This window comes from Hibiscus syriacus, unplaced genomic scaffold (genome assembly GCF_006381635.1).
Source record: "Hibiscus syriacus cultivar Baekdansim isolate YM2019G1 unplaced genomic scaffold, ASM638163v2 tig00110213_pilon, whole genome shotgun sequence".
NCBI lineage: Eukaryota > Viridiplantae > Streptophyta > Magnoliopsida > Malvales > Malvaceae > Hibiscus > Hibiscus syriacus.
The window spans coordinates 296,187-323,384 of NW_024062630.1; the positions used below are offsets into that span (position 1 = coordinate 296,187).

At 33.9% G+C, this 27,198-nt stretch overlaps 2 protein-coding genes and 1 pseudogene across 4 annotated transcripts; 1 reads left to right on the top strand and 2 right to left on the bottom strand.

The window, feature by feature from the left end:
* Window positions 1-130: 130 nt before the first annotated feature.
* Window positions 131-3,313, bottom strand: LOC120113760. 2 transcript variants are annotated; one of them, XM_039134809.1, is made up of 5 exons: window positions 2,906-3,313; window positions 2,378-2,513; window positions 1,565-2,278; window positions 1,128-1,302; window positions 131-579 (listed from the first exon to the last, which is right to left on the bottom strand). In XM_039134809.1, exons 1-5 carry the CDS (start codon window positions 2,980-2,982, stop codon window positions 554-556), a joined length of 1,128 nt encoding a protein of 375 aa, XP_038990740.1. In that variant the 5' UTR covers window positions 2,983-3,313; the 3' UTR covers window positions 131-553. The 2 variants fall into 2 exon arrangements, with proteins under 2 accessions (XP_038990740.1, XP_038990739.1); XM_039134808.1 differs by lacking the exon at window positions 131-579 and having other exon boundaries at window positions 1,063-1,302.
* Window positions 1,104-26,386, bottom strand: LOC120113764 (glucosamine 6-phosphate N-acetyltransferase-like). Of its 2 annotated transcripts, XR_005515336.1 has the most exons (4): window positions 26,279-26,386; window positions 25,469-26,016; window positions 19,023-19,034; window positions 1,104-1,155 (listed from the first exon to the last, which is right to left on the bottom strand). XR_005515336.1 is itself a non-coding variant. In XM_039134810.1 (2 exons), exon 2 carries the CDS (start codon window positions 25,995-25,997, stop codon window positions 25,524-25,526), a length of 474 nt encoding a protein of 157 aa, XP_038990741.1. In that variant the 5' UTR covers window positions 25,998-26,016; window positions 26,279-26,386; the 3' UTR covers window positions 25,430-25,523. The 2 variants fall into 2 exon arrangements, 1 of the variants encoding a protein (XP_038990741.1); XM_039134810.1 differs by lacking the exons at window positions 1,104-1,155; window positions 19,023-19,034 and having other exon boundaries at window positions 25,430-26,016.
* LOC120113766 lies at window positions 23,679-25,234 on the top strand (annotated as a pseudogene).
* Window positions 26,387-27,198: the final 812 nt, after the last annotated feature.

Sequence of the window (27,198 nt, forward strand, 5' to 3'; positions counted from 1 at the left end):
GTTTTAGTCTTTTATTGCCGCTCAAGTTACAGGGACAAGTCTTTTTGCCAGGTATAATTGGCTTATGAACTCTCTTGTCCTTGGCATTGTTGACTGATACTTTAATTGTAAGTATACAAATGAATATCTATTGTCCATGGAATCTCCTGTGCTTAAATTGAATCATAAAGTATCTCTAAATCAGTTAAATAAAATACATCTGACAAACATCACTAAGAAATAAAGCAGATGATAATACACATGTCATCACAGAAATGAATTAATGGCATAATAAATTTGTTGATCTAGAGTACATGAGATGTTTTGTTTTCTATTACATATAACAAATGTCAAGGCTTACTCACGAATACTAACTGATATTGCAGCTGCTCATCTTGCTTTGGCAATCATCAACACAAACAGCATCACAGACTAGCGACTTTATGGCACTTCAACAATATAACCTCCCAGAACAACTGAATCGACATGCAAAACACAAGTTTTGCATACACCGTTTAGGGGAAGGTGAGAAAATGTTGGTTGTGGTCATTGAATTGCAAATGACTGACCGTTTTCAAGCAACGTAGAAGACCAATATACCTGAATGAATAGAAATATTGGATGTAGAATAAATTTATCTCCTGCATACCTTTATTTAAAAAGCAAATCATATATTTCTCTCATGGTGTAAGCGTTGACAAGATGCAATGCGAAACCAAGCCGTTATATATCATAGTAAATAAATTCATGCTGAAGCATTTTGTAAGGAATTCGATGATTTATAGGCAATATGATTCATTGACGAAAGCATAACCTTTTTTTAAATATATTAAAGCACAACCTTTTTTCTGTTGCATGTCATTTAAGTTCTTAAAGGAAACATCGCCAAAAAACACACTTATGATTTGGTACTTTGTTACCCATACACCAGCTGATCGGTCATATAATCCCCCAAGTCACAGCAGAAATAGTATATATGCGAGCACCTCAGGTGATTGGAAAACAAGCATGAAAACGGTTCTATCAGAAGAATGCCTAACAAGTTAAAGATGTATGCAGTACATTCGATGATCTAAAATGCATCAAACAGAGAGATCATTAGAAATTGAGTATGATAAATATATTGCATATAGAAATCAAGTGCTTACCTAAAAGAGTGAAGGCAAATACTATTGTTAGTATCATTTGTATGGATCGCTGATTAACAAATCTGGCATCACATGCCCCAAGCCTCCTTAGAAGGTGCATGGCCTTTAAGAGAGACTCATGTAATCCCCGATGACCACAGTCTCCAAGAGCCAAACTTAGCCCAATACGTGGACCCTGTGAAAGAGATTCAGACCATAAGAAGAGGTTATTGACTGATATAACATGACTCTCTGCTATAGAGGAAATGATGAGTTATTGCAAATTGCAGAAAAATAGCGATAAGCAAGTTTAGCAATTAAACGAATAAATGCACAAAACCACATTGCTTATTGTTACAAATTTGGTTCTTTATAAATATAATATTAGCAATTAAGAACTCGATTTCGTTTGATGCTAGTACAGACTCCTGAGCATTAGGATGGGTACTGAAACATACCCATGCAGCACGAGCCGCATTGATGTACAAGGAGGAATGCCCTTCTTCACCATCTTTCAATCGCTTCGTATAATTGCTAGGAACACTATTTCCATATGCAGTCCATAAATTATTGAAGAACCCAAAGAGATTAGTTCTGCTGGAAGAACCACTCAACTTATTCTCGTGGAAGGAACTCTTAGCTTTGCTTTCACCAGCTTCTAAATCCCAACTTCTATCTTCAGCATTCCCAATACAAGTGTTTACTGAATCTAGTCCCAATTTTATAGAATAATGAGAACTCACCTTCCTTAAGTTATTCTCCTTCACAGGATCACAGCAATGGCTACTGTACACAACACCAGTCGTATTTACCTCCTTGATTTCTCCACATCCATTTGCAACAATTCCTGCATCTGTCGAGCAAGATGCTTTGACCGGATCAAGAAATCTTTTCATGATGTCACTATCATCCGAGTCAAAACGAATATCACATTCATTGTGATCCTCACCAGAAAGAAATAATGCCAGACCGTCTCTATCTTGCTCATTCAAGTTTCCACACGAGTTTTTCATGGGGTTCCCCATTTCCATTTCCTTCAAGCTTTTCTCAACATTATTTATCTGTTCTCTAATGGCTATAATAAACTGTTTATGTCTGGAAATGACATGCTCCTTAAAGGGAGACTGGTCCATCTTAGCTGATGAGTTAACTGCTAGTTCAAAATCTTCCAACTAATTGAAGCAAACAATGAAGTGAACTAATTAAGGGAACTCGAAAAACATAAATTAGCTAAACGGATATAAAACTGAAGAGTAAATATGAATCAATACCTGCCATTTTGCTGTTTCGAGTATGGTAGCAAGATCGCGCTTATGATAGCCAATCAAAGCAAGCAGCTTCGGGTCAGGATGATCACTTTGAACAAGGACTTTTTCGTGCAAAAGAAGTCGAAAAATCGATTCCATCCTGAAAATACCAAACCAAATAACCATTAGTTTTTCACTTCCATAAGAAAATAGATCATAATAGATGGCTCCATATTAATACAATAATAGAAAACTAGGCCAATTAAAAGCCAAAAAAAAGGTCTTTTAAAGTAGCTTTATTTCAATTCAGTAGATGCAATTAAGGCAAAATTTATAAGAAAATCAAACCAACATTAATTTAGCTGCCAAATATACCTAGAAAGGACAAGAGAAGAGACAAATCCTAGACTTTGATTATTTTACAGCTAGTTGTAGAGAAATTAAAAAGAAAACATAAGCATTAAAACCATATTCTACAATTAAAAAAATTGTTTTGCAAACTGCAAATCAGTATAAAAGGAAATTATCGATATTTTAGGGGGGGGGGGAAACCTGTCAGCTGATTCTTGAACAACTTCGGCTGCTGAGAATAAAGTGTCGGATTCCCATTGAAGCAAGCTTGGCTCCATTTCTGTATATAATCATACGAAGTGAAAGAAACGTGATACGATTTTTTTTAATTGCTTTCCAAAGAAAAAAGAATCAAAGAGAAAACGAATTCTGAAACAATGATCGACGAAAAAATGAAGGAAAAACGAATATAAAAAAGGTATTTCCTTTGGACTAAAAACTATAATGAATTGAAAAGTGGAATGGAACTACAAGTGATTTTTTCTCTGTTTTTTTAATGTAAATTGGGGATTTAATAGTGTTTTAGGGTTCCAGAAGAAACAATTGATGAAAAAGGGGCCTTTTTGTTTTAAGATTAAAATCAGGTGGAAATTTGCTGGTGCAATACGACGATTGAAGAGAGAGAGAGACACATAAATCTTTTGAACATAAAGTATTTTTTTGTTCTTCCTCCTGATTTTCTTTAATTTCTCATAATTTCATTTGTTATTCTATTTGTTGGAATTTCTGGAAATAGTAAAATTATAAAAATAATGTTATTGTTGTTTGCAATTTTGTCAAAATAGATATATATATTTTTTTAAAATTGTTTTTATCCAGTTTTTATTTATTTTTGGTATGATTGATTTTATAATTTTGTATTAATTGTTTGAACATTATTTGTTAACCACCCAATTTTCACTTTTAATATAAATAAAATTAAAACTATTTCACTATATACATATACAATTTTGATAATCAAACTAAAATATGTTTATATTTATCCAAAAAAATAAATTAATTTTATAGATTTGAGATTAAATGATTAATCGGCGTGTTTACATCAAATAATTTTATTATATACATACACAAATGAATTGGTGCATATTTGTCCTATTCACTTTAATAAGCATGCAAATAATTTAGGATATAATTATTTAAAATTAGAATTTTAATATGATAATTGATCCAATTATTATTTGCTTTACAATAATTATCTTTTTATAATTATTGGTATTCGACTTATAGTTGATTAATTCAGGTCGAATACTACGGATGCAAGGATAATCTATCATCTCAATTTAATTTGCTCAATTCTCAAACACTGGGATTTGAATTGTTGACTTAGCTTGAGGGATCTAGTGTCTCATCTAATTAAATTAGCTATTTTTTTAATTAATCACTGATATCCGATCTATTGATCGATTAATCCAGATCGAGTACTGCAGAGACGAGGGCAACCCTTCCAATCCAGTTTGCTCTATTATCAAACAACAAATTTTGAACACCTGACCTTGCTTAAAAAATATAATGTCTCATCCTACTAAATCAACTAATTGTTGGTAAACTAACTAGTTATTGGTGACAATAATTATATTTCTACGTGATAATGGTAACTTTTATTTGTATTAATGATTATAATCATGTATTTTCATTCATATCGCATAATAATCCAACTTTATGAATATGTATAATATTTATGATTATTTTTATAAACTTGAGACGAATACAAAGTAATATTTGTTCAAAGACTTTTAATCATTTGATAATGAACGCTTATACCCTTGCATATGTAGTGCTCGAACCCGAAACTTAAAAGGATATTAACAAATCTTTTAACCATTGTGATCCCTTAAGTTCATACTTGATCATTTTATATATATACACATACGCACATAACAAATATCAGGGACGGATACACTTGGTCTCCTAGCAGATTAGTCTCCTAGCAGATTAAGTGCATATTCAATAGTTTAGATAAATTATTAAGCATAGTCAATATATTAAAGGAAAATAAAAAAATTATATACCTAATAATATTAAAAAAGTTGAACCTCATTTTAAAATTTTGAATTTATTGATAAGTATAGTTACGAAAGCTAACACTTCTTGACTTCAAAGCAAAAGAAGAGGTTTAAACGATCAACCGAAAGCAAAGCTACTTTTTATCAGAGTTGAAGCCTAAAGATTTAAAGACTTTCATTAACAACCTTCATATTGAGAGGAGGATTTGGGTATGACAATATTAGACACCATACAAATAATAACAAAAAACAATTAAATTATGTTTATGAAAAATATATACGTATTATAAATATACAAATGTTTTAAAATTTGTACGATATAAAATGTTTTTATTGACATCTAATCGTTCAAGTATAATTTTAAGTATATGATATAACTAATATATTCATTTCCAAACAAACTCAACAGTACATAAACCACTTACAAGCACCTAACTCTCTCAGCTGGATACAAATTCAACCCGACCACCTGCACAAATTAAAAACAAAGCAAGCAGATTGCCTGCAAACAGTCACAAATTGAGCAGTGACCAGTCAAAGCGGCCCAGCAACTTGTTCCTTTCCCTCCATATCGAGGCAGTATAACAATTCAAAGCAATCCTAAGCATGACAGACCTCAGAGATCTCCCCTTCAGACTACAGCACGCCCAATCAACCACTTGTCCCGACAGACAACAAACACTAAGAACCACCTGCTTAGAGTAATTGCAAGTGAAGAATAAATGATCTCTTGTTTCTAACTGCTCTAAACACAAATTACACACACCACTATCATCAATGTGCAAATCAAAGGAATGAAGTCTATCCTTGGTAGGGAGTCTATTCAACAAAGTCATCCAAGCAATCACTGAATTACAAGGAATTTGACCCGGCTGCCAAACAAGCCTATCCCACCGAACCTTTGCCTCTTTCGCCTGAATCACATCCAAAATGGCTGCTAACGACCACTCGGAATCTCCAAAGCGGCACTGTACCAAAGCAAACTGAGGTCTAAGGCGCATCAGATTCCTCCACACCCATCCACCACTGTGTGGGTTGCGAACTTGCCAAAAAGAACGACCCTTCAAAGCATAGGCACCAATCCATGCAATCCACATCGATCCCTCCTTGAGAAGTAGCTTTTGAATCAACTGGAGGAGACACGGCTTTTTCCAACCACGAATATCCTTGAGCCCCAAACCCCCTTTCGACTTGGGACGACAAATAGCAGACCAATTAACACGAGCGCTCTTACGAATTTATCCTCACCCTTCCAAAAGAATCTATAGCACATTTAATTGATTCTTTTGACGACAACCCCAGGGAGAACCAATTGTCTACTCCAGTAGTTACGTGTGCTGTAAATCATCGATTGAATCAATTGCAACTGTCCAATATAAGAAAGCTGCCGAGCTTTCCAACTCTGCAATATCTGAGAGATCTTGTCGATAAGATGGCTACAATCTCGCACCGTAAGTCTCCTAATGATCAAGGGGATACCAATGTACCTAACAAGCAGCTTTCCCTTTTAAACCCTGTGGCATCATAAATAGCTTCCAACGTTCTGCATCAACACCTGAAGAAAAAAAATTCAGTTTTGGACGAGTTTAAACGTAACCCCGAAAACTGATAGAATAGAGTCCAATATCTCCTTGGTAAAAATTAACAAGGCATCCGCAAAGCACAAATTAATGAGTTGAATTCTATGACACTTCAGCAACATAAAAAATAAAGCCTCCAAAACTACTTTAAGATGATTACCAGTTGAGAGTTCGATGCATTTCAAGTGTTCCATCATCTACAAAGTTCACACATGTTATTTTTTTAAACAATGGTAACTGATTTTTATTAATAAAAAAGAATGAAATGAATCAAAATTAAAACACAACCAAATATGAAGAGAGAAAAAGGACAATAGTCACACAAAAAACTCATACATACAAATATTAAATCGAAAGATATGAAAAAAATGAAATATTTCATTGAGAATAACATCAAATATCAAAAGAACTCAATAACCTTCATAAAAACTTCATGAAATGATTTACGAAGTGATAAATGAGTTGTGAGCGAACCAAATAATTTGACAGGCTGTTTCATTGTACAATTTTTGATTATATCGACAGAGAAAAAACATACCACAAGAGCATAGAAAAAACTTGTCACAATGATAAAGATTCTTATTTAAAATTAAAAAAAAACTCCATAAAAAACAAAAAACATAATATGAAAAAAAAAATCACCGATAATCAACAATTACTATTAAAATTAGTGTCGTCGTCAACTAACAAAAATCAAAAGAAAAGAAGAGACGACCCAAAATATTTTAAAAAAAATAGGATAGAGATAAAGAGGTAAATCCTTTTTGACTTTCATACATGCTATTTTAAAAAAAATTGTTAATCGATTGATTTAAATTTATTCTTGAAAAACTTAAATATATTAAACCATTTGAAATGTGAATATAATATCATCAAAATAATTAATATTTACTTATTTTTCATTAAAAAAATCAAATCCACCTCAAGATAACTTTGTTTTTCTTAATAGTGTACATCAATCAAGTAACAAAATTTTATACCCATATAAATGAGTTGAACTAAAACATATTATTTAAGGGTAAAGTAAACAAATGGTCCATTGACTATAGGGTGATATTTTATTAAGTCCTTTGACTATTGAAATTTATAAAATAGTCCATTGACTATAAGGCATTTTTTGTTGAGTACCCCAACTATTAAAAGTTACAAAATAGTCACTTGACTATTCGTATGTTCTAAACTCGTCATTCTTCGTTAAAAAATTAACGGTCGTCTGAGTTGGACGTTAACCTACTCACTGGTGTCGTAACCGGATTTCGTCCGGGCACGAAAAATTTATTTGGCGGTGAAATTGATGTGAATAAATAGTTTTGAAAATAATTTGGGAGTCGCCATCGGCCTTTTGGATCAGGTAGGTCGAATACCTAAAAATTATCTTTTAACAGAGTTTTTAAGAAAACATCAGTTAAAAGATGAACTGATCTGCGTTTATAACCAAAAATTCGTTCTTTTTAATAATAAAAGGGATTCGTGGTCGGTTACGTTTAGAGAAGGATTAGCACCCCTACAACGCCCAAAAATTGGTACTTTTTATTATAAATTGTCTCTATTATATAAATTTAAAAAATTCAAATATATTTAATTTATAATACTATTATTTCAAAATTATAAAAAATATTTAAAAATATCTGAAAAGGACTTCTAGGTGCCTTAAAACAACTCTTTTCTTCAATATTTAAAAAAATAAATAAATGACAAACATTTTTTATGACAAAAATTTATTTTAATATAGTAAGATATTTATTTATTCAAAAATATCAGAAAATAGCTTCTAGGTATCTTAAGACAGCTCTCTTCTTTGATAAAAATATATTAAAATTTTAATATTTTAAATAAAACTAAATTATAATTTTTATAATATTTAATTATTTTAAAATACCAGAATAAGACATCCAGTTATATTAAGACTGCCTTTTTCTTTGATATCAAAAATAAATAAACATTATTATTAAAAATATATATATATATGAAGAGATAATAATAAATAATAATTAAAGCAATAATTAAAATATAAAAGTAATAACAAATAATATTGTAATTAAATAATGATCAAAATAAAGAAATTCAAAAATTATAAAACTAAATATAAAGTATTAAAAATAAAGATAATAATTCGAAATATTATGAAAGATAATGATTAATAGTGTAATTTAACCTAATTAATTAATACGTGATTAAAATAATAATTAATAAACTATGAGGGACTAAATTTGATATTTTCCTAATATATAAATACAGTTAATGGTTAAAATATAATAAATAAAATTTAAACACTAAATTAAAATGATTAAAAGTCAATTTCAGTGACTAAATTGCAAAGTTACAGAACTATAAGGGTTGCGGAAAGGGTTTACCCTTTCTTAAATTACACAGATACCCTCCCCAAAACGACGTCGTTCGGGGAGGGTTTATAAAACCTAAACGCCTGGCCCGAAGGGCCAAGCTTTCCCATTTCTTTCTTTTCTTTCTTTCTCTGAATGAGAGAACCAGAGTTCTCTCTCTGGTTTCTCTCTAGTTTCCCTCGCCGGAGGAAACCGGCAGCCATAGGCCACCGTACTCCGCCGCCGGCCACCGTCGCCGGCCACCGTAAACGGTGGCCGGAATTTACCAAAAACACCCCCAAAGCGTAGATCTAAACGTCCTAAGGTCCGATCTAAGGTTATTTTAACCTAAAACCCTATAATATATCGTAAATCTACGATTTCACCTTCGGTATTTCGGTTCTCCGGTGACGTTTGGGGTTCTCCGATGACAGAGTAAGTTCCTCTGTTCTCTTCTTCTTCTTTTTTTTTTCTTTTCTGGTTTGTCGTTGATTGGGATCGTTGGTAGCTCTTGCTTTGTTTTTTTTTCTGTTTTTTTTTTTTGTCGTTCTCTGCCGTTTTTTTCTTTCTTGCAGGTGTGGTGGCTTTTATAGCCACCACTGAGGCTCTCGTCGGACCGGTTCCAGTGGAGACTTCTGGTGAGTCACCATAGCTATGTGGTGACTCACCCCATAGCCGTGACATGTGGGGAGCAGCTGGCCTTCTGGAGGCTTCTGTCGAGGTCATCGTGGCACTGAAGCGTCGGCAAGGCGGCTGGAACTCACTGGAACTTTGGAGCGGCGGCTGGGACGTGGCTATGTAGAAACTAGGGTTTAGAAACCCTAGCTGCATTGTTGGACCTCCTGTTGACCGTTGGATCTCTCAGATCCAACGGCTGTGATGATGAGGCGGCTAGAGATGAATGAAAACCCTAATTGGGTTTAGGGTTTGGGGTTGTAAAATGGGCCTGATTATTTGGGTTTGTAATAATTATTTAATAATAATATAATAATAATATATAATAATATTTATAATAATTTTAATTTTAATTTTAATAATAATAATTTAAGTAAAATGAAAAATTAGTGTTCACAGCTGCCCCTCTTTGCTCATTCTTGTGTTAACAAGAATAGAGCAAAGACGAAAAAACAATAATTTTTCATTTGACTTCTTTTAAGTAAGACTAAAATGTTGAAAACATCATTCCAGAGGTCTTAAAAACATCATGCACTGCAGGATTTACAGATGACCCGAAGGATTTGAAAACATCAAAAAGCTCCCGAAGGCTTTTTGGAAACATCATGCACTAAAGGGCTTACAGATGACCCGAAGGCTTTGAAAACATCAAAAAGCTACCGAAGGCTTTTTGGAAACATCATGCACTGAAGGACTTACAGATGACCCGAAGGCTTTGAAAACATCAAAAAGCTCCCGAAGGCTTTTTGGAAACATCATGCACTGAAGGACTTACAGATGACCCGAAGGCTTTGAAAACATCAAAAAGCTACCGAAGGCTTTTTGGAAACATCATGCACTGAAGGACTTACAGATGACCCGAAGGCTTTGAAAACATCAAAAGCTCCCGAAGGCTTTTTGGAAACATCATGCACTGAAGGACTTACAGATGACCCGAAGGCTTTGAAAACATCAAAAAGCTACCGAAGGCTTTTTGGAAACATCATGCACTGAAGGACTTACAGATGACCCGAAGGCTTTGAAAACATCAAAAAGCTCCCGAAGGCTTTTTGGAAACATCATGCACTGAAGGACTTACAGATGACCCGAAGGCTTTGAAAACATCAAAAAGCTCCCGAAGGTTTTTTGGAAACATCATGCACTGAAGGACTTACAGATGACCCGAAGGCTTTGAAAACATCAAAAAGCTTCCGAAGGCTTTTTGGAAACATCATGCACTGAAGGACTTACAGATGACCCGAAGGCTTTTTGGAAACATCAAAAAGCTCCCGAAGGCTTTTTGGAAACATCATGCACTGAAGGACTTACAGATGACCCGAAGGCTTTGAAAACATCAAAAAGCTTCCGAAGGCTTTTTGGAAACATCATGCACTAAAGGACTTACAGATGACCCGAAGGCTTTGAAAACATCAAAAAGCTTCCGAAGGCTTTTTGGAAACATCATGCACTGAAGGGCTTACAGATGACCCGAAGGCTTTGAAAACATCAAAAAGCTCCCGAAGGCTTTTTGGAAACATCATGCACTGAAGGGCTTACAGATGTGAGAAATAGTTTACTAAGTAAAAACTAAGAAAATCGTTTTCTTACTTTTCAACAATTTGATTTCAGAAAAGATAAATGAGAAACTATGAAAATCGTTTTCTCATTATGTTTCAAAATAACATATTGATTGGGTAACATGCTCTAATCTCAAGATAATTTTCATTCTTGTGGATTGCATCTATCACTTCTTCAGATGTTTGTATAATTCCTGTATTTGCGGTTTTGAATACCTTCTTCTTGTAAGGTATTTCTTACCATGAATCTTCTTGTTCTTCCGAAGATCTGTAAAACTTTATGTTTGAATGCACTCAGATGTATCTATGTAATGCATTGTCTATTGTGCAAATGATGTTCTTATGAATGCATGAATATTGATGCAATCTTCATTTGACTTCAAAGTGGTGAACTTGGTCTTCCTTTACTTCATCATTTATTGCCAGGGTTACCTCTAGATATTAGTGTAAGAACTTATGCTATCAAGCTTGTATTTCTGCAGAACTTGTATCGTGGTGCCTTCTTTGCTTCTTTTAAGTATTAGAAGAAATGTTTTTCTTGTGGAACTCTTGTCGTAGTCAAAATTATGACCCTGATGCCCCATTTTGTCTTAGATAAAACCAACTTTATTTGCTTGGACTTGTGTAGAAATCCCATAAAGCTTTCATTTTTGAAAAGAGAATCTATCATCTTTAAAAAGAGAATCTATCATCTTTGAAGAGTGTAGATGTAGATATGCCTGACTCAGCAGGGATTAATTAGGAGAGTAGAGCCTGTTCTAATTTGACTCTTGAAACATATCACAAGGAAGATTTTTTCCAATTCCTTTCATGTCTCCATATATAATCAGATCTCGAATAAGGCAACTTGGACCATATCATGTCGAGATGCTTAACAACAACTTGTCGTTCAACCTTAGTTGGCTCCACTAGTTTCTTGTTGTCAAAATTTTCAGCTCTCCTTCTGTGGAAAGAAGTCTTCATTATATCTCACTTTTAATCTTGAAGTTGAAGAAGACAAAATTCATCTTGGGTCAATAAATGGAAACCATATGATTGCAACACTGGTTCAACACCATAATCACTGGTTCATAAAACATTTGACAACACATTCATCATCTCATGTGGCTTCTGCTTGGATTGCCGGTCAAGAAACTTCTTTGCATAGTGTTTAAAACTTTTGTATAATGTCCCAAGACCATTTGAGAACAAAACTCTATGGGGATTCAAGTGTGATGTTGGTATGACCAAAAAGTTGGTCAATTTCTTAAGATATGCTAGTGTTGAATTGAATAGGAGACACTAACTGATCTTGATATCATCTCAGGCAAAGACAAATGTGATACTGATCACATTTTCTTCTATAATGATCTTTGTAGGAAGTAGAAACAAATCAACTGTAGGATCTATGTACAGAAAGATATCCATGTAATTTTTGCAGCTGGGGATGAAATATAAATGATAAAACCAAAATAGATGAAAACTCAGTTCATCTTGGCTAGCAATTATGATCCCAAATAACAACGGGAATAACAGTAATATAAGTGAGAGTCGAGTCTCCCTTTTCAATGTCATCAAGGAAGCAAAAACTGATGTGAAATACAGCTTCATAATCTCAATAGTATGGTTGAAACTATTTGCTAGGAATCTCAAAGAAATATTTTCAATTATCACCGACACACAGAAGGCCAAATTCAATGCTGAGATCTTAAGGAACTGAACCCTGGATCAAGTAGTCTACCTGGGGATCATCTTTATTCATGCAACCGTAATGTAGTTTATCAAAGAACACACTGTCATGTGACATACAGTTAAGAAGATTAGGTATTTGAAAACATACTTGCTGAGTAAACATTTATTCAACATCATGATCATAATGTAATTGCCTGATGAACGAAACAATTATGTATAGTCAGCTCGACTGTCACTGTTTCACCATTTTCATTCTTCATATCTTTCTGTCTCATTGGAAATATTTGTTCAAGTCAATGATCTTTACACAGGATATTGTGGGCCTTCAGCATGCCCCAACATTGGCTAATACAAGTGTTCAAAATGCATCAACAGTTCTGATTCTGATTGAAATGGGTTTTCAGCATACCCCAACATTTTGCTGATAAATATTCAGAATATTTCAACATTTCTGATTCTGTTTGAAAAGGGTTTTCAGCATGCCCCAATATTTGCTTCTTGTTAATCTGAGTCTTCAAAATACCCCACATGGATCTGTCTGAAGTGAGCTTTAAAATGCCCCAATATTTGCTGATACAGATGTTAAAAGTGTGCTCAACATTACTTCTTGTTGAGATGAGCTTCCAAGAATGCCCAAATATTCATATTGCTGTGAGCCTTCAAAATGCCCCAATATTATATTTCTGGTTGAAATGGGCCCTCAAGATGTCCCTCTAGATTTATCTGATTCACTCTCAATCTCTGTTTGACTGGAATGTCATGATCCCCACGAGGTTCAATTTTGACAATGAACTATTGTAGGTACTTGAGGCTTTATTCGTGCCCCAAATCTGTTTATCTTGAATACTCTCATTCTGGTGTTACTAAACAGTAGTATTGTCAAGTAACTGGAGGAAATCTCTTCATGTTGTTACAACTTAAGAAGTACTCAATCATTCTAATAGAAACGTCTGAGATATGTGTCTTCTGAATGAGGTGACCATTTTCTGTATCTGGAGGGATTTATTCAGACAGAGCAGTATAAATAGCTTGGTAATCCGTTCCAAGCTAACACATTGGCCTATCATCTTTCAGTTAAGGCCATATCTGAAATATACTTTTCTGTGGGAGAGAAACCAATTTATGCAAACAGTAATATGATGCAATAGCAAGACTACATATACAATGGTACAAGCTCATCAAAAATCTGCACCCATGCAACATGTTGATTCTAATAACAACTCATCTGATTATGAAGCGATATTTCATGATGATTTCATATATGTTGATAGTTCTTCTAATATCGAGGAAATCATGAATTCTGATTCTGATGAGGAGAGTAAACTGTTATACTTGACAAAAATGGGATTCTCAGAGGCTGAAGCTTCAATAACCATGGAGAGATGTGGTTCAGATTCATCAATTGCAGAATTGACAGATTTTATATGTGCTGATCAAATGGCTAGGGTTACTGATGCACTTCTTATGGTAGAAGATAGGAAGCCATTATGCAATGATCCCAATTACAAGCAAAGGCAAAACTTGGGTTATGATTTGTGGAAAAGGAAGAAGCAGAGGAAGCTTGAAAAGAAGCTTCTTAATGAAGATGATCATGCAATTCATATTTCAATTCCAATGATCGGTTCTGTAGTTCCTACCAAACCAGATCAAATAACTCAAAGAACACTTACAGAAGATGCTATTGAGTCTCTTTATTTCTCCTATGAGCAAATTCATCTTCTAAATTCAATGATTGGTTCTGTATAACCAGATCAGATAACTCAAAGAACACTTCCAGAAGATGCTATGAGCACATTCATCTTCTAAATTCAATGATTGGTTCTGTATAACCAGATCAGATAACTCAAAGAACACTTCCAGAAGATGCTATGAGCACATTCATCTTCTAAATTCAATGATTGGTTCTGTCTAACCAGATCAGATGACTCAAAGAACACTTCCAGAAGATGCTATGAGCACATTCATCTTCTAAATTCAATGATTGGTTCTGTCTAACCAGATCAGATAACTCAAAGAACACTTCCAGAAGATGCTATTGAGCACATTACATTTGTTCCAGTTAATGTTTGGACTAGAATATCATAATGCTTATTTGATGTAGAGCTAGAATTTGTAGATTCGAAGCATTTCCATGCTACTACACTGAAAAGGGCTATATTCATAATTCTGCCAATTAAGACAGATTTTCTCTTATTCTGCTTCCTCCATGTGCTGATGCTTTTCTATTGACAAAGAAATGATAGTCTTCATGGGATCCAAGAACAAAGTTGAACTGCTTACAAACATGTACAAGAAGTTCCAGATTGACAGAAAGGATCTGTAAGGCTCTTGAAGCTTTATGACGATGAGCTACCTTCGAGTGTCCAGAAGTATGTTCTTGATGAGTGCCGAAAATGGAATCTGGTATGGGTTGGAAGAAATAAAGTTGCTCCACTTGAACCTGATGAGGTAGAAATGCTTCTAGGTTTCCCTAAAAACCATATATAAGGAGCTGCTAGAGACATGTTCTCTGGTGATATCAATGTCCTGTCTTTTTTTTTTTCTGGGATCAATAATGCAGAGGTTGTCTTCTACTGTCTTGGCATATTTTTGAAAACGGATGTGCAAGAACTGAATGATGATCGGTTGGAGCAATTGATGAGTAGATTTGTCGAATTCGACCTTGTTGTCGGTGACATCCAGTGTAACAACCTTACTGGAAGAAATAAACATCATCAGGATGAAATAGAAGATTTTTGCTGGTGCATTTTCTTGCAATGACTACCACAATGACTGTCTCTTCTGCTGCTCCAAAATACACACTGTCTTATCCCACTCTTCCCTAACCATGGAAAGGTTTAGTTGATGGTAAAACTGGTTATCTCAACTTTTGGAATCCTGTACGGCATACAAATGTAAAATTTGTTCCAATGTCTTATTCTGTGCTATAAGTCCTTAAATTCAAATTCAGCAATCTTCTGAAGGACATAATGAATATCATCTTGACAAAGAAAATGATCGGCCTAGAAGAAGTAGCAATGATGTATCAAGACTTGAGCCAACATCACGGTATAACCAGAGTGCAAGTAGTGACTTGTTCATTCCCATAATACATCTTACTGGGACCTATATCTCTGTGATGTAATCTGCCAGAAACATGGATTAATGGCTGGGGAAAGTAATTTGTCTGGTGATGCTTATCGACCTCAACATGAGATAAACGATAATCTTTCTTGATGAGCTACTAATAATGTGATAGGGGAGTGTCACAAGTTCAATTCCCCAGACTTTCTGGCTTCTTGGACCACTTGCCTTCAAAAATGTGAAGTGTTTCATTCCTCTGGCCTTGTTTATTCTTTTTTCTACAACAGAGGTAGAATAAGCAACAATTGCTTCAAGGACCTTTCTCATTTGAGACTGCCAGGTTTGAAAATGTTTTTTCCTCCTTTGTTTATTGAAGAATGAAAGAATTTTGCAAAGTAATGCCCTTCTTAGGTTCACAATAGAATCAAATCATAAACAATGAGTTTAATGAATATCAAATAAATCAACTACACTTTTAAATCATTCAAAAATCATAGTCCTATGGCAAGTGTCAAAATTATTGACTGATTTGAGGTGTAGGTTGATTTTGGTAAAGTAGGTTCTTTCAAGTTGGTTCAGTATATCGCTTCGGGCTTCCACTAACTTGAAGAAATGGTTGTTATGCTCATTTTTGTAGAAATTCTTCTTGTTTCCATACTCTCAGGAACGTCTTTGGGATGTGCGGTGCTTTATTAAGAGCTTAAGATCGTCTCTTATGTCATTGTTGCACCATTCAATATTCGAGCCGCCTTTTTTAGGTTTTCAACTCGAATCCTTCTTTGGTTCTAAGATGTTTATTTAAAAATTTACATCTTGAACCCCCCTTTATCATTTTTCATATCATGCATTAAAGATTTTAAAAACCAATTTTTGCAAATAAAAATCAATCTTGAGAGGCGGAATGAATTCTGAAGATATTCTCTCTTAATTGGATGCCTTCAATCTTGCTTTGCTTGACTTGGATCTGTCTTGCCGGGGATTTTTTATCATCTGGATCCCTCTAGACTGCCAAATTTTAGGTTCATTTTAATTTTCTTATATCTTCATCATTTCTTGCTCTTCTTGTTGAATATGAATCTTTGATCCATCTTGTAACTTGAGGCTCCATGAGTCAACCATCTTGATTCAATTTTTTTTTGTTTTTTTTTTGCTGGATGAGTCTAATACTTCAATTGCTTTGGACGTCTCCTTTTCCTTTTGTCATTTTTCTCTTAAGCATAATATCTCTTGACAGAATCTGAGTTTATTTGGGTTTTCATAACTTTCTTATCTATTTTTGCCAAGATCAACACTTCTCAGGAAAAGGCCTCTATTTCCCACGGAAATCTTTATGTAAAGGCAATACTAGATCACACTCTTGGAACTCTCTCGGATGTACTTTTTGTTTGTGACCTTTCATCGTCTATTTCTGATACATCTGCCCATGGCAAATAGTTTTCACTTGGTTCCCATCAATAAGGTTTAATTGATCAAATCAAAATTGGATACATTCAGTCTTCTCCAATTTTTCCTCCTTGAGGATACAAAATAATGGGATCTCAACTTCAATTGGTAATACTGCTACCATCCCATAGACTAAACAATAAGGTGTTGCCCCAATAGATGTTCGCACATTAATTCAATATGCATATAAGGCAAAAGGTGGCTTCTCGTGCCAAACCTTGTAAGCTTTAGTGGTCTTTGTAATGATCCTCTTAAGGTTCTTATTTGCTCCTGCAAATGCCCCATTCATCTTTGGGCGATATGACACTGAATTTGCATGCTTGATCTCAAACTGTGCGTGAAGTTTAGTCATCTCATACATAGAAGTCCTTGTAAAAAGAGGTATCTCCAGGGGGATGAATATTCAAGATCAATTTTACTTACATGAAAAATGTAATTAATGCATGATATGTTTATTTTAATCAATCACTCTTCCCTTCTTCTTTAAGTATGCCATAATCACTCGAAATTATCTTCAATGAGTTGGTCCATGATGCCTCATCTCGTCTCTTCTTACAGTAAGATTCACGGATAATTGAAAGTTTGGTTCTTTTAAGGTTTTTTTGCTTGGATGGTTTTGTGTTTGGAAGGACAAATGTGTGACTTATAAAGTCATGTATATGGTGGAAGGTAGTATCATCAATCAATCAACTCTACCCGAAAAGGTAAACATCTAGAGTTTGTGTCTCAAAAACAGGTAGAGACATTTCTTCAGAGTCTCAGATAAATGTAGTGTCAGGATTTGGTTTTGGTAAGGGTTGAGTAATTGGCATTGGATGGGATATGGAAGATATAATTTTACCACTTGCCAATAGATCTATAACTCTTGAAAATTTAAAAGGATATTTAATCTACTCGATACTCAATAATCTCAAGATTAAAACTTGATTCTTTGCTCATAACCATAAAAGCAACACAAGTTTATTTATTGCAAAAAAAAACGGAGAAAGGAACAAAAAACAAGTTCAAACAAGATGCTGAAAATGAAAGGTACTACAGTGGTAGATAACACTTCCACTTGTTTATGCATCATGCCTCATTATTCCTATAATGTTGGGTATGTAATAGGATCAGGGTTCTTTTCTTTATTCGCCCCCATTTCTTGATCATTTCTTGTGTCAAAACCCCTTTGTCAACAAGCATCTCAATTTCTTTTAACAGTGGCCTACAATTGCCTGTAGAATGCCCCTTTACCCCCAAATGGAAATTACAAACACTATCTTGATCATAGCTATGAGCACAAGGATTTGGTGTCACTTTAGTTGGTCTTGGTGTGATGTATTGACCTTTAACCAAATGAGGATACAAGTCTGAAATGGAAGTTTGGAACACTTCCAAAGTTTTTCTTGATCGCATGACTTTCTTTGGTCGATCCGAACAGTTACTTGCTCTTTTTCTTTGCAATTGCGAGGACTCTGGATGCGATACTCATTCACATGATCAGCTTTTGCTTTTTGAACCGTCGGGCTCCTGGATGTGACTTTTGAATTTTCTTCACTGATTACATTCTCAATTAAATATCCACTTGTCACAAGATTCTCGAATTCCTTTGTCAGATTTGCCTGCATCAACTCGCAGAAAGGAGCGGGAAGGGAATCACGAAACATACGTGATATCTCCTCTTCTAACATGGGAGGTTGAACTTGTGCTGCCACTCCTCTCCATCTTAAGGCATATTCTTGAAATCTATCATTGGTTTTCTTCTTTACTCTTCGAAGATCCATACGTGTTGGAGCTAAGCCTTTAACATACCGATATTGTCCCAAAAATGCATCAGCTAAATCAACCCATTTCTTGATCTGTTCTTGTGTCAACTGATTGTACCAGACTACTGTTGGGCCAACAAGACTATCATGGAAGGAGTGAATTAACAAATCATCAGAACTTAAATATCCTTCCATTTTTCTGCAAAACATTCTCAAATGGATTAAGGGACAACTGGCGCCATCATATTTCTCAAAATCAGGCATTTTGAATTCATGGGGAATAATCAAATCTGGAACCAAGCTGAGCTCTCGTGCTTCTAATTCTTTGTGGTGGGCACTAACATCTTTCATGTTTTTGATTTCTTCATCTGCCTTCTTGACTCTCTTATCATATTGTGAATAATTAACGAGGCTATTCTTTGGGTTCAAGTGGGATGCCCCAGGGTATGTTATCTTTCTTGACTCTTCAATCTGATAGCACGATTTCTCTTTAGCAGTTATCTTTTTTTTATCAGATTCCATTCCCTGAATAATTTGATCTGATTCATCTGGTACTGAATCTGACGCTTCTTTCCTTGTATCCCGAGGTAACCCTGTCAATTATTCTGGCCACTTATCTTGTAGTCCCTCATAAGATTGCTCCATTGTTTTTCATGATGATGGTACGGCAAAATAAATGAATAATCTTGGTTTTTACTTCGAGTATTTCGAATCTTTTTGTCACGCGTGGATGTTTATTGTTTCTCCGGTGACCGTGGAGTCCTCTTTGGTAAGTTCTTTCTCTTTCGGTTTAATATTTGTTGGTTTTTGGTTGTTTGTGGCTCTTGGTTGCTGGTCGTTGGTCTCTGTCTCCTCTTTATGTTTGTTCGTCGTTGTTGTAGTCTCTTGTTCTCCGTTGCTCTCTGTGGCTGTGGGTTTTTTCTCTTTCTGTGCTGGAATCTCTTTTCCTTTGGCCAAAACAGATATTCTATCCATCATCTTGGACATCTGCTCTCTTATTTCTCGTATCTCCTCTTGCTCCTTAATGGTCATACGATCTTTGGGTGCATAGCTTGCTTCTATCCTCAGAGTTTCCTCAGGGATGTCTTTCTTTGGCCGCATCATATTTTGTTTTATCATAAAACTTTTTGTCCATTTACGATTTCTTTCCAATACGATGAACAGTCTTTCTAGTAAACACCTTTTTGGTTATGCTATGATCATGCAATGCAAACAAAAGAAATGAGAAAAAATAAAATAGTTATTACCAACTAATAAAAAATCTATCTATTAAGGTAGAAATCTTAACCTCATGCTTTCTAGTTCCATGTTTTGTTAGGAAAAATTAACCTAACCGCATGATTTTTAGTTCGCAGGCATTTATTCAGGGAGAAAAAATAATAATAAATTAAATAAATTAAAAGCTAGAGCTTATTTTTCCTTTGTGTACACCTATGAACAGAGGTTCAGTACTGTCTTAGATTAGGTGAATTTCTAGGGTTTATTATATGCAGAGTTTCAGTTCTAGGAGTAAAGGTACTCGAATTGTCCTTGTTGATGCCCCCTTGGGCTGTCAACCCTCAATCCTAGTCCATTACAGACTTTAAACGGATCGAGTTCAATTCGAGGGGACACATTTCTCTATACCTGACACGGAGAATAAATTCTCACGAAGACATAGAGCATATGAACCCCGAAAGTTACTTGCTAGGTCTAACACGGAGAATAAATTCTCACGAAGACGTCGCTTTCACTCCCACTTAAAAGGACAAACTCAATTATAGAGCTTTATGTTATGCAAGTGTTGTGTGTGAGGAGAAATATTCAAACCTCTAACAGATAAATAAAATAATTAATACCTGAATAAAAAAAAATATATTAATATAAAAATATAAATAATAAAAATTTGAAAGAAAAGAATTAAAAATTAAATAAATGAATTTTTAATTTCTAATTAATAGAGACAATTTATAATTGATTTTAAAGTTTGACATTCCCCAGCGGAGTCGCCAAGCTGTCGTAACCGGATTTCGTCCGGGCACGAAAAATTTATTTGGCGGTGAAATTGATGTGAATAAATAGTTTTGAAAATAATTTGGGAGTCGCCATCGGCCTTTTGGATCAGGTAGGTCGAATACCTAAAAATTATCTTTTAACAGAGTTTTTAAGAAAACATCAGTTAAAAGATGAACTGATCTGCGTTTATAACCAAAAATTCGTTCTTTTTAATAATAAAAGGGATTCGTGGTCGGTTACGTTTAGAGAAGGATTAGCACCCCTACAACGCCCAAAAATTGGTACTTTTTAATTATAAATTGTCTCTATTATTATAAATTTAAAAAATTCAAAATATATTTAATTTATAATACTATTATTTCAAAATTATAAAAAATATTTAAAAATATCTGAAAAGGACTTCTAGGTGCCTTAAAACAACTCTTTTCTTCAATATTTAAAAAAATAAATAAATGACAAACATTTTTTATGACAAAAATTTATTTTAATATAGTAAGATATTTATTTATTCAAAAATATCAGAAAATAGCTTCTAGGTATCTTAAGACAGCTCTCTTCTTTGATAAAAATATATTAAAATTTTAATATTTTAAATAAAACTAAATTATAATTTTTATAATATTTAATTATTTTAAAATACCAGAATAAGACATCCAGTTATATTAAGACTGCCTTTTTCTTTGATATCAAAAATAAATAAACATTATTATTAAAAATATATATATATATGATTAAGATAATAATAAAATAATAATTAAAGCAATAATTAAAATATAAAGTAATAACAAAATAATATTGTAATTAAATAATGATCAAAATAAAAGAAATTCAAAAATTATAAAACTAAATATAAAGTATTAAAAATAAGATAATAATTCGAAATATTATGAAAGATAATGATTAATAGTGTAATTAACCTAATTAATTAATACGTGATTAAAATAATAATTAATAAACTATGAGGGACTAAATTTGATATTTTCCTAAATATATATAAATACAGTTAATGGTTAAAATATAATAAAATAAAATTTAAACACTAAATTAAAATGATTAAAAGTCAATTTCAGTGACTAAATTGCAAAGTTACAGAACTATAAGGGTTGCGGAAAGGGTTTACCCTTTCTTAAATTACACAGATACCCTCCCCAAAACGACGTCGTTCGGGGGAGGGTTTATAAAACCTAAACGCCTGGCCCGAAGGGCCAAGCTTTCCCATTTCTTTCTTTTCTTTCTTTCTCTGAATGAGAGAACCAGAGTTCTCTCTCTGGTTTCTCTCTAGTTTCCCTCGCCGGAGGGAAACCGGCAGCCATAGGCCACCGTACTCCGCCGCCGGCCACCGTCGCCGGCCACCGTAAACGGTGGCCGGAATTTACCAAAAACACCCCCAAAGCGTAGATCTAAACGTCCTAAGGTCCGATCTAAGGTTATTTTAACCTAAAACCCTATAATATATCGTAAATCTACGATTTTCACCTTCGGTATTTCGGTTCTCCGGTGACGTTTGGGGTTCTCCGATGACAGAGTAAGTTCCTCTGTTCTCTTCTTCTTCTTTTTTTTTTTCTTTTCTGGTTTGTCGTTGATTGGGATCGTTGGTAGCTCTTGCTTTGTTTTTTTTTCTGTTTTTTTTTTTTGTCGTTCTCTGCCGTTTTTTTCTTTCTTGCAGGTGTGGTGGCTTTTATAGCCACCACTGAGGCTCTCGTCGGACCGGTTCCAGTGGAGACTTCTGGTGAGTCACCATAGCTATGTGGTGACTCACCCCATAGCCGTGACATGTGGGGAGCAGCTGGCCTTCTGGAGGCTTCTGTCGAGGTCATCGTGGCACTGAAGCGTCGGCAAGGCGGCTGGAACTCACTGGAACTTTGGAGCGGCGGCTGGGACGTGGCTATGTAGAAACTAGGGTTTAGAAACCCTAGCTGCATTGTTGGACCTCCTGTTGACCGTTGGATCTCTCAGATCCAACGGCTGTGATGATGAGGCGGCTAGAGATGAATGAAAACCCTAATTGGGTTTAGGGTTTGGGGTTGTAAAATGGGCCTGATTATTTGGGTTTGTAATAATTATTTAATAATAATATAATAATAATAATATAATAATAATATTTATAATAATTTTAATTTTAATTTTAATAATAATAATTTAAGTAAAATGAAAAATTAGTGTTCACAACTGGGATATGATGAAGAATCTGATCCTAAAACTGTTTAAGTTGTATTTTGTGGATTGAGTCTTTATATATATTATGATGTCGAGCTAGTGCTCGAAATATTATGTCACCGAGTCGGTTCTTGAAAGCAACGACGATGCCAATAGGCATCATTAAATTATGATTTTATCATATATGAATCAGCAGGTTAATGTCCAACTCATATTATCATAAATTTTTAACGGAACGTGATGAGTTTAGAACATATGAATAGTCAGTGATAATTTTGTAATTTTTTAATAGCCAGGGAACTCAACAAAGTAGTGTCATATAATCGAGGGATGATTTTGTAACTTTTAATAGTAAGAAGACTCATTAAAACAATACCATATAATCAAGAGACCATTTGTGTAATTCCACTATTTAACTAGAGTATAATATACTAATTATTAGTTGATTTGATTTAGTTAGATAAAATGTTAAATTTTTTAAGATTAAAGTTTGAATTGTAAATGTATAAAAAAAATTTAAATTTTAATGTTTTAAATGAAATAAAATAGATGAGAATCATCCTAACAATAGATCTTTATACTATATTATTCAAAATAAATTAGCCCATCAATAAATCATACAATGTTTTATAAAAATTCTAGAATATAAAATTAAATGGGAGGGACCAAAATGACAATTTGAGCAAGTTAATCTAAGTCAAGGTCCCTTTCGTCATTTACTCTGAAAGACATCAAAGCCCTAGCTCTAAAAACCTGTAACTGATACTACTTCGTCTCTTCCGAAGCTAAAATTGTCATCCGCAGAAGCCCTCACCAAAAGCCCTAATTTGACAACTTTCTTGCATTTCGCCTGAAGCCATGGTAAGTCTTGTTTTTTCTTTTATCTTTTCTCTCAACATCAAGCTAAATTTGTTTGGTAGATGAGAAAAATAAAAGTTTAGGATTCGGGTATTGAATAGAAATTTAAAAGAATGGAATTTTACATACCAACTGTCAATAGGAAACACTGAAGCTAAATAAAACTGAAAATACGCAAAGCTCTGTCTTTTAGTCTTTTGAAAGGGAAATTTCTTATTAGAATCATTTACTAATTAGATTAGATTTAAACTTTGTATTTGTTGCCAATGGTGTTTATATAGATTCATAGGATCTTTTTTGTTAGTGTTTTGTTGGTTCAAGGCAGATTTAGTTGACACTTCCTTTGATTTGTGGTATTCTGTAGTCGAGGAGAAAGGTTAGGGAGCCCAAGGAGGAGAATACTACCCTTGGACCTGCTGTCCGAGAAGGCGAGTATGTTTTTGGAGTGGCTCACATTTTTGCTTCTTTTAACGACACATTTATAGTAAGTGATAACATTCCCAGCTTCTCTGTTTTACATTGATTTTGTTTTCCGGTAGTTCATTCCATTTAAAATGATGCCATTGATTGCAATTGCAGCATGTGACAGATTTGTCGGGAAGGGAAACAATGGTTCGCATCACTGGTATGTTTTGTGGTGATCTTTTGAAAATGGTTCTTTTGCTATCTTGGGTTTTTGTCATCTCTCAATTTATTGGATCAATTAAGATTTAGTTTTTAATAATTTGTTAATCGAACATTGACGTGCACTGATATTCATGTCCTTGCTTGGAGTTGTTTTTATGAAGAGTAATTTTAATTTTTGTTATATACATAGGTGGAATGAAGGTGAAAGCTGATAGGGACGAGTCTTCCCTTATGCAGCCATGCTTGCAGCACAAGATGTTTCTCAACGCTGCAAGGTTTCTATCACTTACCTATTTGAACTTTGTGCCACATAGTTCCATGCCTTGAACTTATTCTTTCTCATGAACGTTATCTGTAGGAGTTGGGTATTACAGCCCTTCACATAAAGCTCCGTGCTACTGGAGGTAACAAGACCAAGACACCTGGTCCTGGTGCCCAATCAGCACTTAGAGCCCTTGCTCGTTCAGGCATGAAAATCGGCCGCATAGGTGCAATTCTTTCATCCTGTTGATTCAGTTCATTGGTTCCATTTACTTCAACTCTCTTTAAACTTACAATGTTACTCTTTCTTCACCTCAGAGGATGTTACTCCCATTCCCACTGATAGTACCCGCAGAAAGGGTGGCAGACGTGGAAGAAGGCTGTGATTTTTCGCTTTATATCTATTTCTCAGTTGCTGCCGCAGTTCACTAGGAATTCTCCTGTTTTTGAAACATTTGCTGATAAGATTCAAGTTCACTTTGCCCCGTTCTGTTGTTGCACGTTTATAGTTCCTGAATGGATTTTGATCTTGAATCTTAATTTAGACAATGGTTGTGGAACTCTTTATGCTCCTTTAATTCAAAGATAACTTTTTATTGTTCTTGGTTCTACTTATGGATTAACACACATTTAATCAATGAAGTATATAAATGGCAGAATGATTTGTCACGAACAAGCATGAATTGAAAAGGTTTTATTGAAGGAATGCCTAACAAGTTTACCTAGAAGCATCAAACAGATAGAACAGTGAATCACTTGTATGGATCCATGTTAATGTACTTAAAGAAATATGGCATTGGTGATTGAAATCAACATCAAAACAAGCAATGCACATAAAGAAAAGGCAAAAGCAAAATAATATATTCAAACAAAATACTTAACCATCTGAATCTCCTTCTGCTTAAAGCCACATTTCTCATAGAACACCTTGTTCTCGTTGCTGCAATCCAAAATAACCTTATAACATCCCATGGAACGAGCATGATCCGCAAGAAAACCCACGATTTTCTTCCCTAATTGCAACCCTCGCGCACCGGCATCAACCACCACGTCTTCAATGTGCCCAACTTTACCACACTTCCTTATGAACTTCTTCTCGATAAAAACACTCCCTGAAGCTATGATCTTACCTGAAGTTTCATCTTCGATTACACATATAACATGATCATCACCGTACATACTTATTTCCTTAAATCTATCTTCGAATTCTTTGTCGGAAACTGAATCGCAAACAGTCAATTGTCGTAACAGCTCTATAAAACCTTTGCTTTTGTCTGAAAGTTCCAGCTTCCGGACTCTGAAATTTTTCCCTTCCGATGATGAATCGGTGTTCTCCATTTCCTTTTTTTCCAATTATCTACATGGTAAATAAAAAGGGTATCTTTCAATTGAATTAAATATCCAATAATAAAGGGAGGGGGAAAGTAAAATATAGAGTTTAACGATTCATTTCATACCAGTTGAAAGTTGAATCAAGTATTGTCAAATGAAAACAAATTAAACATCAAGCTTTTTTATGGACCCATTTTTATTTTTTTTGTAAAGACAAAATGGCTATTGTGAAGAAACACGAATAAAACATGTATATATTGTATCCTCAAAACATGAATAAAAGTTACCGGATTGAACGTCAGAGGTGAGCAACTGCCGCGGAGAGATTACTGCTTTGTGCGGCTGGGTGTGTCTGTGTGTGTCAGAAACGACGGCGCCGGCGTAGATGAATTGATGGTCGAGAGGGAGAGGATGAGTGACTTAGGTTACGGTTTTTTTTTATTATATATATATATGTAGGAAATTAGGATGTAGGAATTATACTTTTTTTAATTGTTTATTATTTTAATTAATATTTAATTTTCTTTTAATTGATTTTTTGAATAATATTAAATTTTGAGTTTTTTTTTATTTAGTTTAAATTTTTAGTAAACTTTCTTTTAAGGATTCGTAGAAATTTCTAAAACTTTTAAAAACTCGTGAGAGTTTCTTCTAAAAGTTATAGATAACTCACTAATTAAAGTATTGTTATAAACTTGCTATTTCATTGTTAAAATTAAAATAAACGTCTAATATATTATAATTTTAATTCCAAAATTTATATATTTTTATCAATTTTATTATAATAAAAAATTAAAATTTTAAAGTTTTTATAATTTAACCTTTTTATGATACTGTTAAACCAAATAGGTCCATCATATTAAAATAATAATTGCATTCTTTCGTAAAAAATAATAAGAAGTTACTATTAAACTGTTATTTATTAGGAAAATAACATAATATTTAATTGTTAAATCAAATAGGTCCATCAGATAAGTCACTAATAATGAATAATCAAATTAATAAACTATATAAATTTTAAGAAATACAACTACTATTATATTATATCACATTATTATTCTATTTAATATTTAATAACATATTAATCTATTTATAAAATATCTTAATTTTGTGTCATGTTTCTTATCAAAATCTATTATTAAAGTTTACACTTAATTTTAATGGATTTAGATTTCAACTATTAATTTTTTTATGATTAAATTGAATC

Excerpts from the sequence above, each read along its gene's own strand:
- LOC120113760 (XM_039134808.1), bottom strand. The coding sequence starts at position 2,982 with ATGGAGCCAAGCTTGCTTCAATGGGAATCCGACACTTTATTCTCAGCA. Across the intron at positions 2,514-2,905 it reads GTTCAAGAATCAGCTGACAG|GATGGAATCGATTTTTCGAC; the intron begins GTTTCCCCCCCC and ends TGGTATTTTCAG. Across the intron at positions 1,303-1,564 it reads ATGCGGCTCGTGCTGCATGG|GGTCCACGTATTGGGCTAAG; the intron begins GTATGTTTCAGT and ends TCTCTTTCACAG.
- LOC120113764 (XM_039134810.1), bottom strand. The coding sequence starts at position 25,997 with ATGGAGAACACCGATTCATCATCGGAAGGGAAAAATTTCAGAGTCCGG.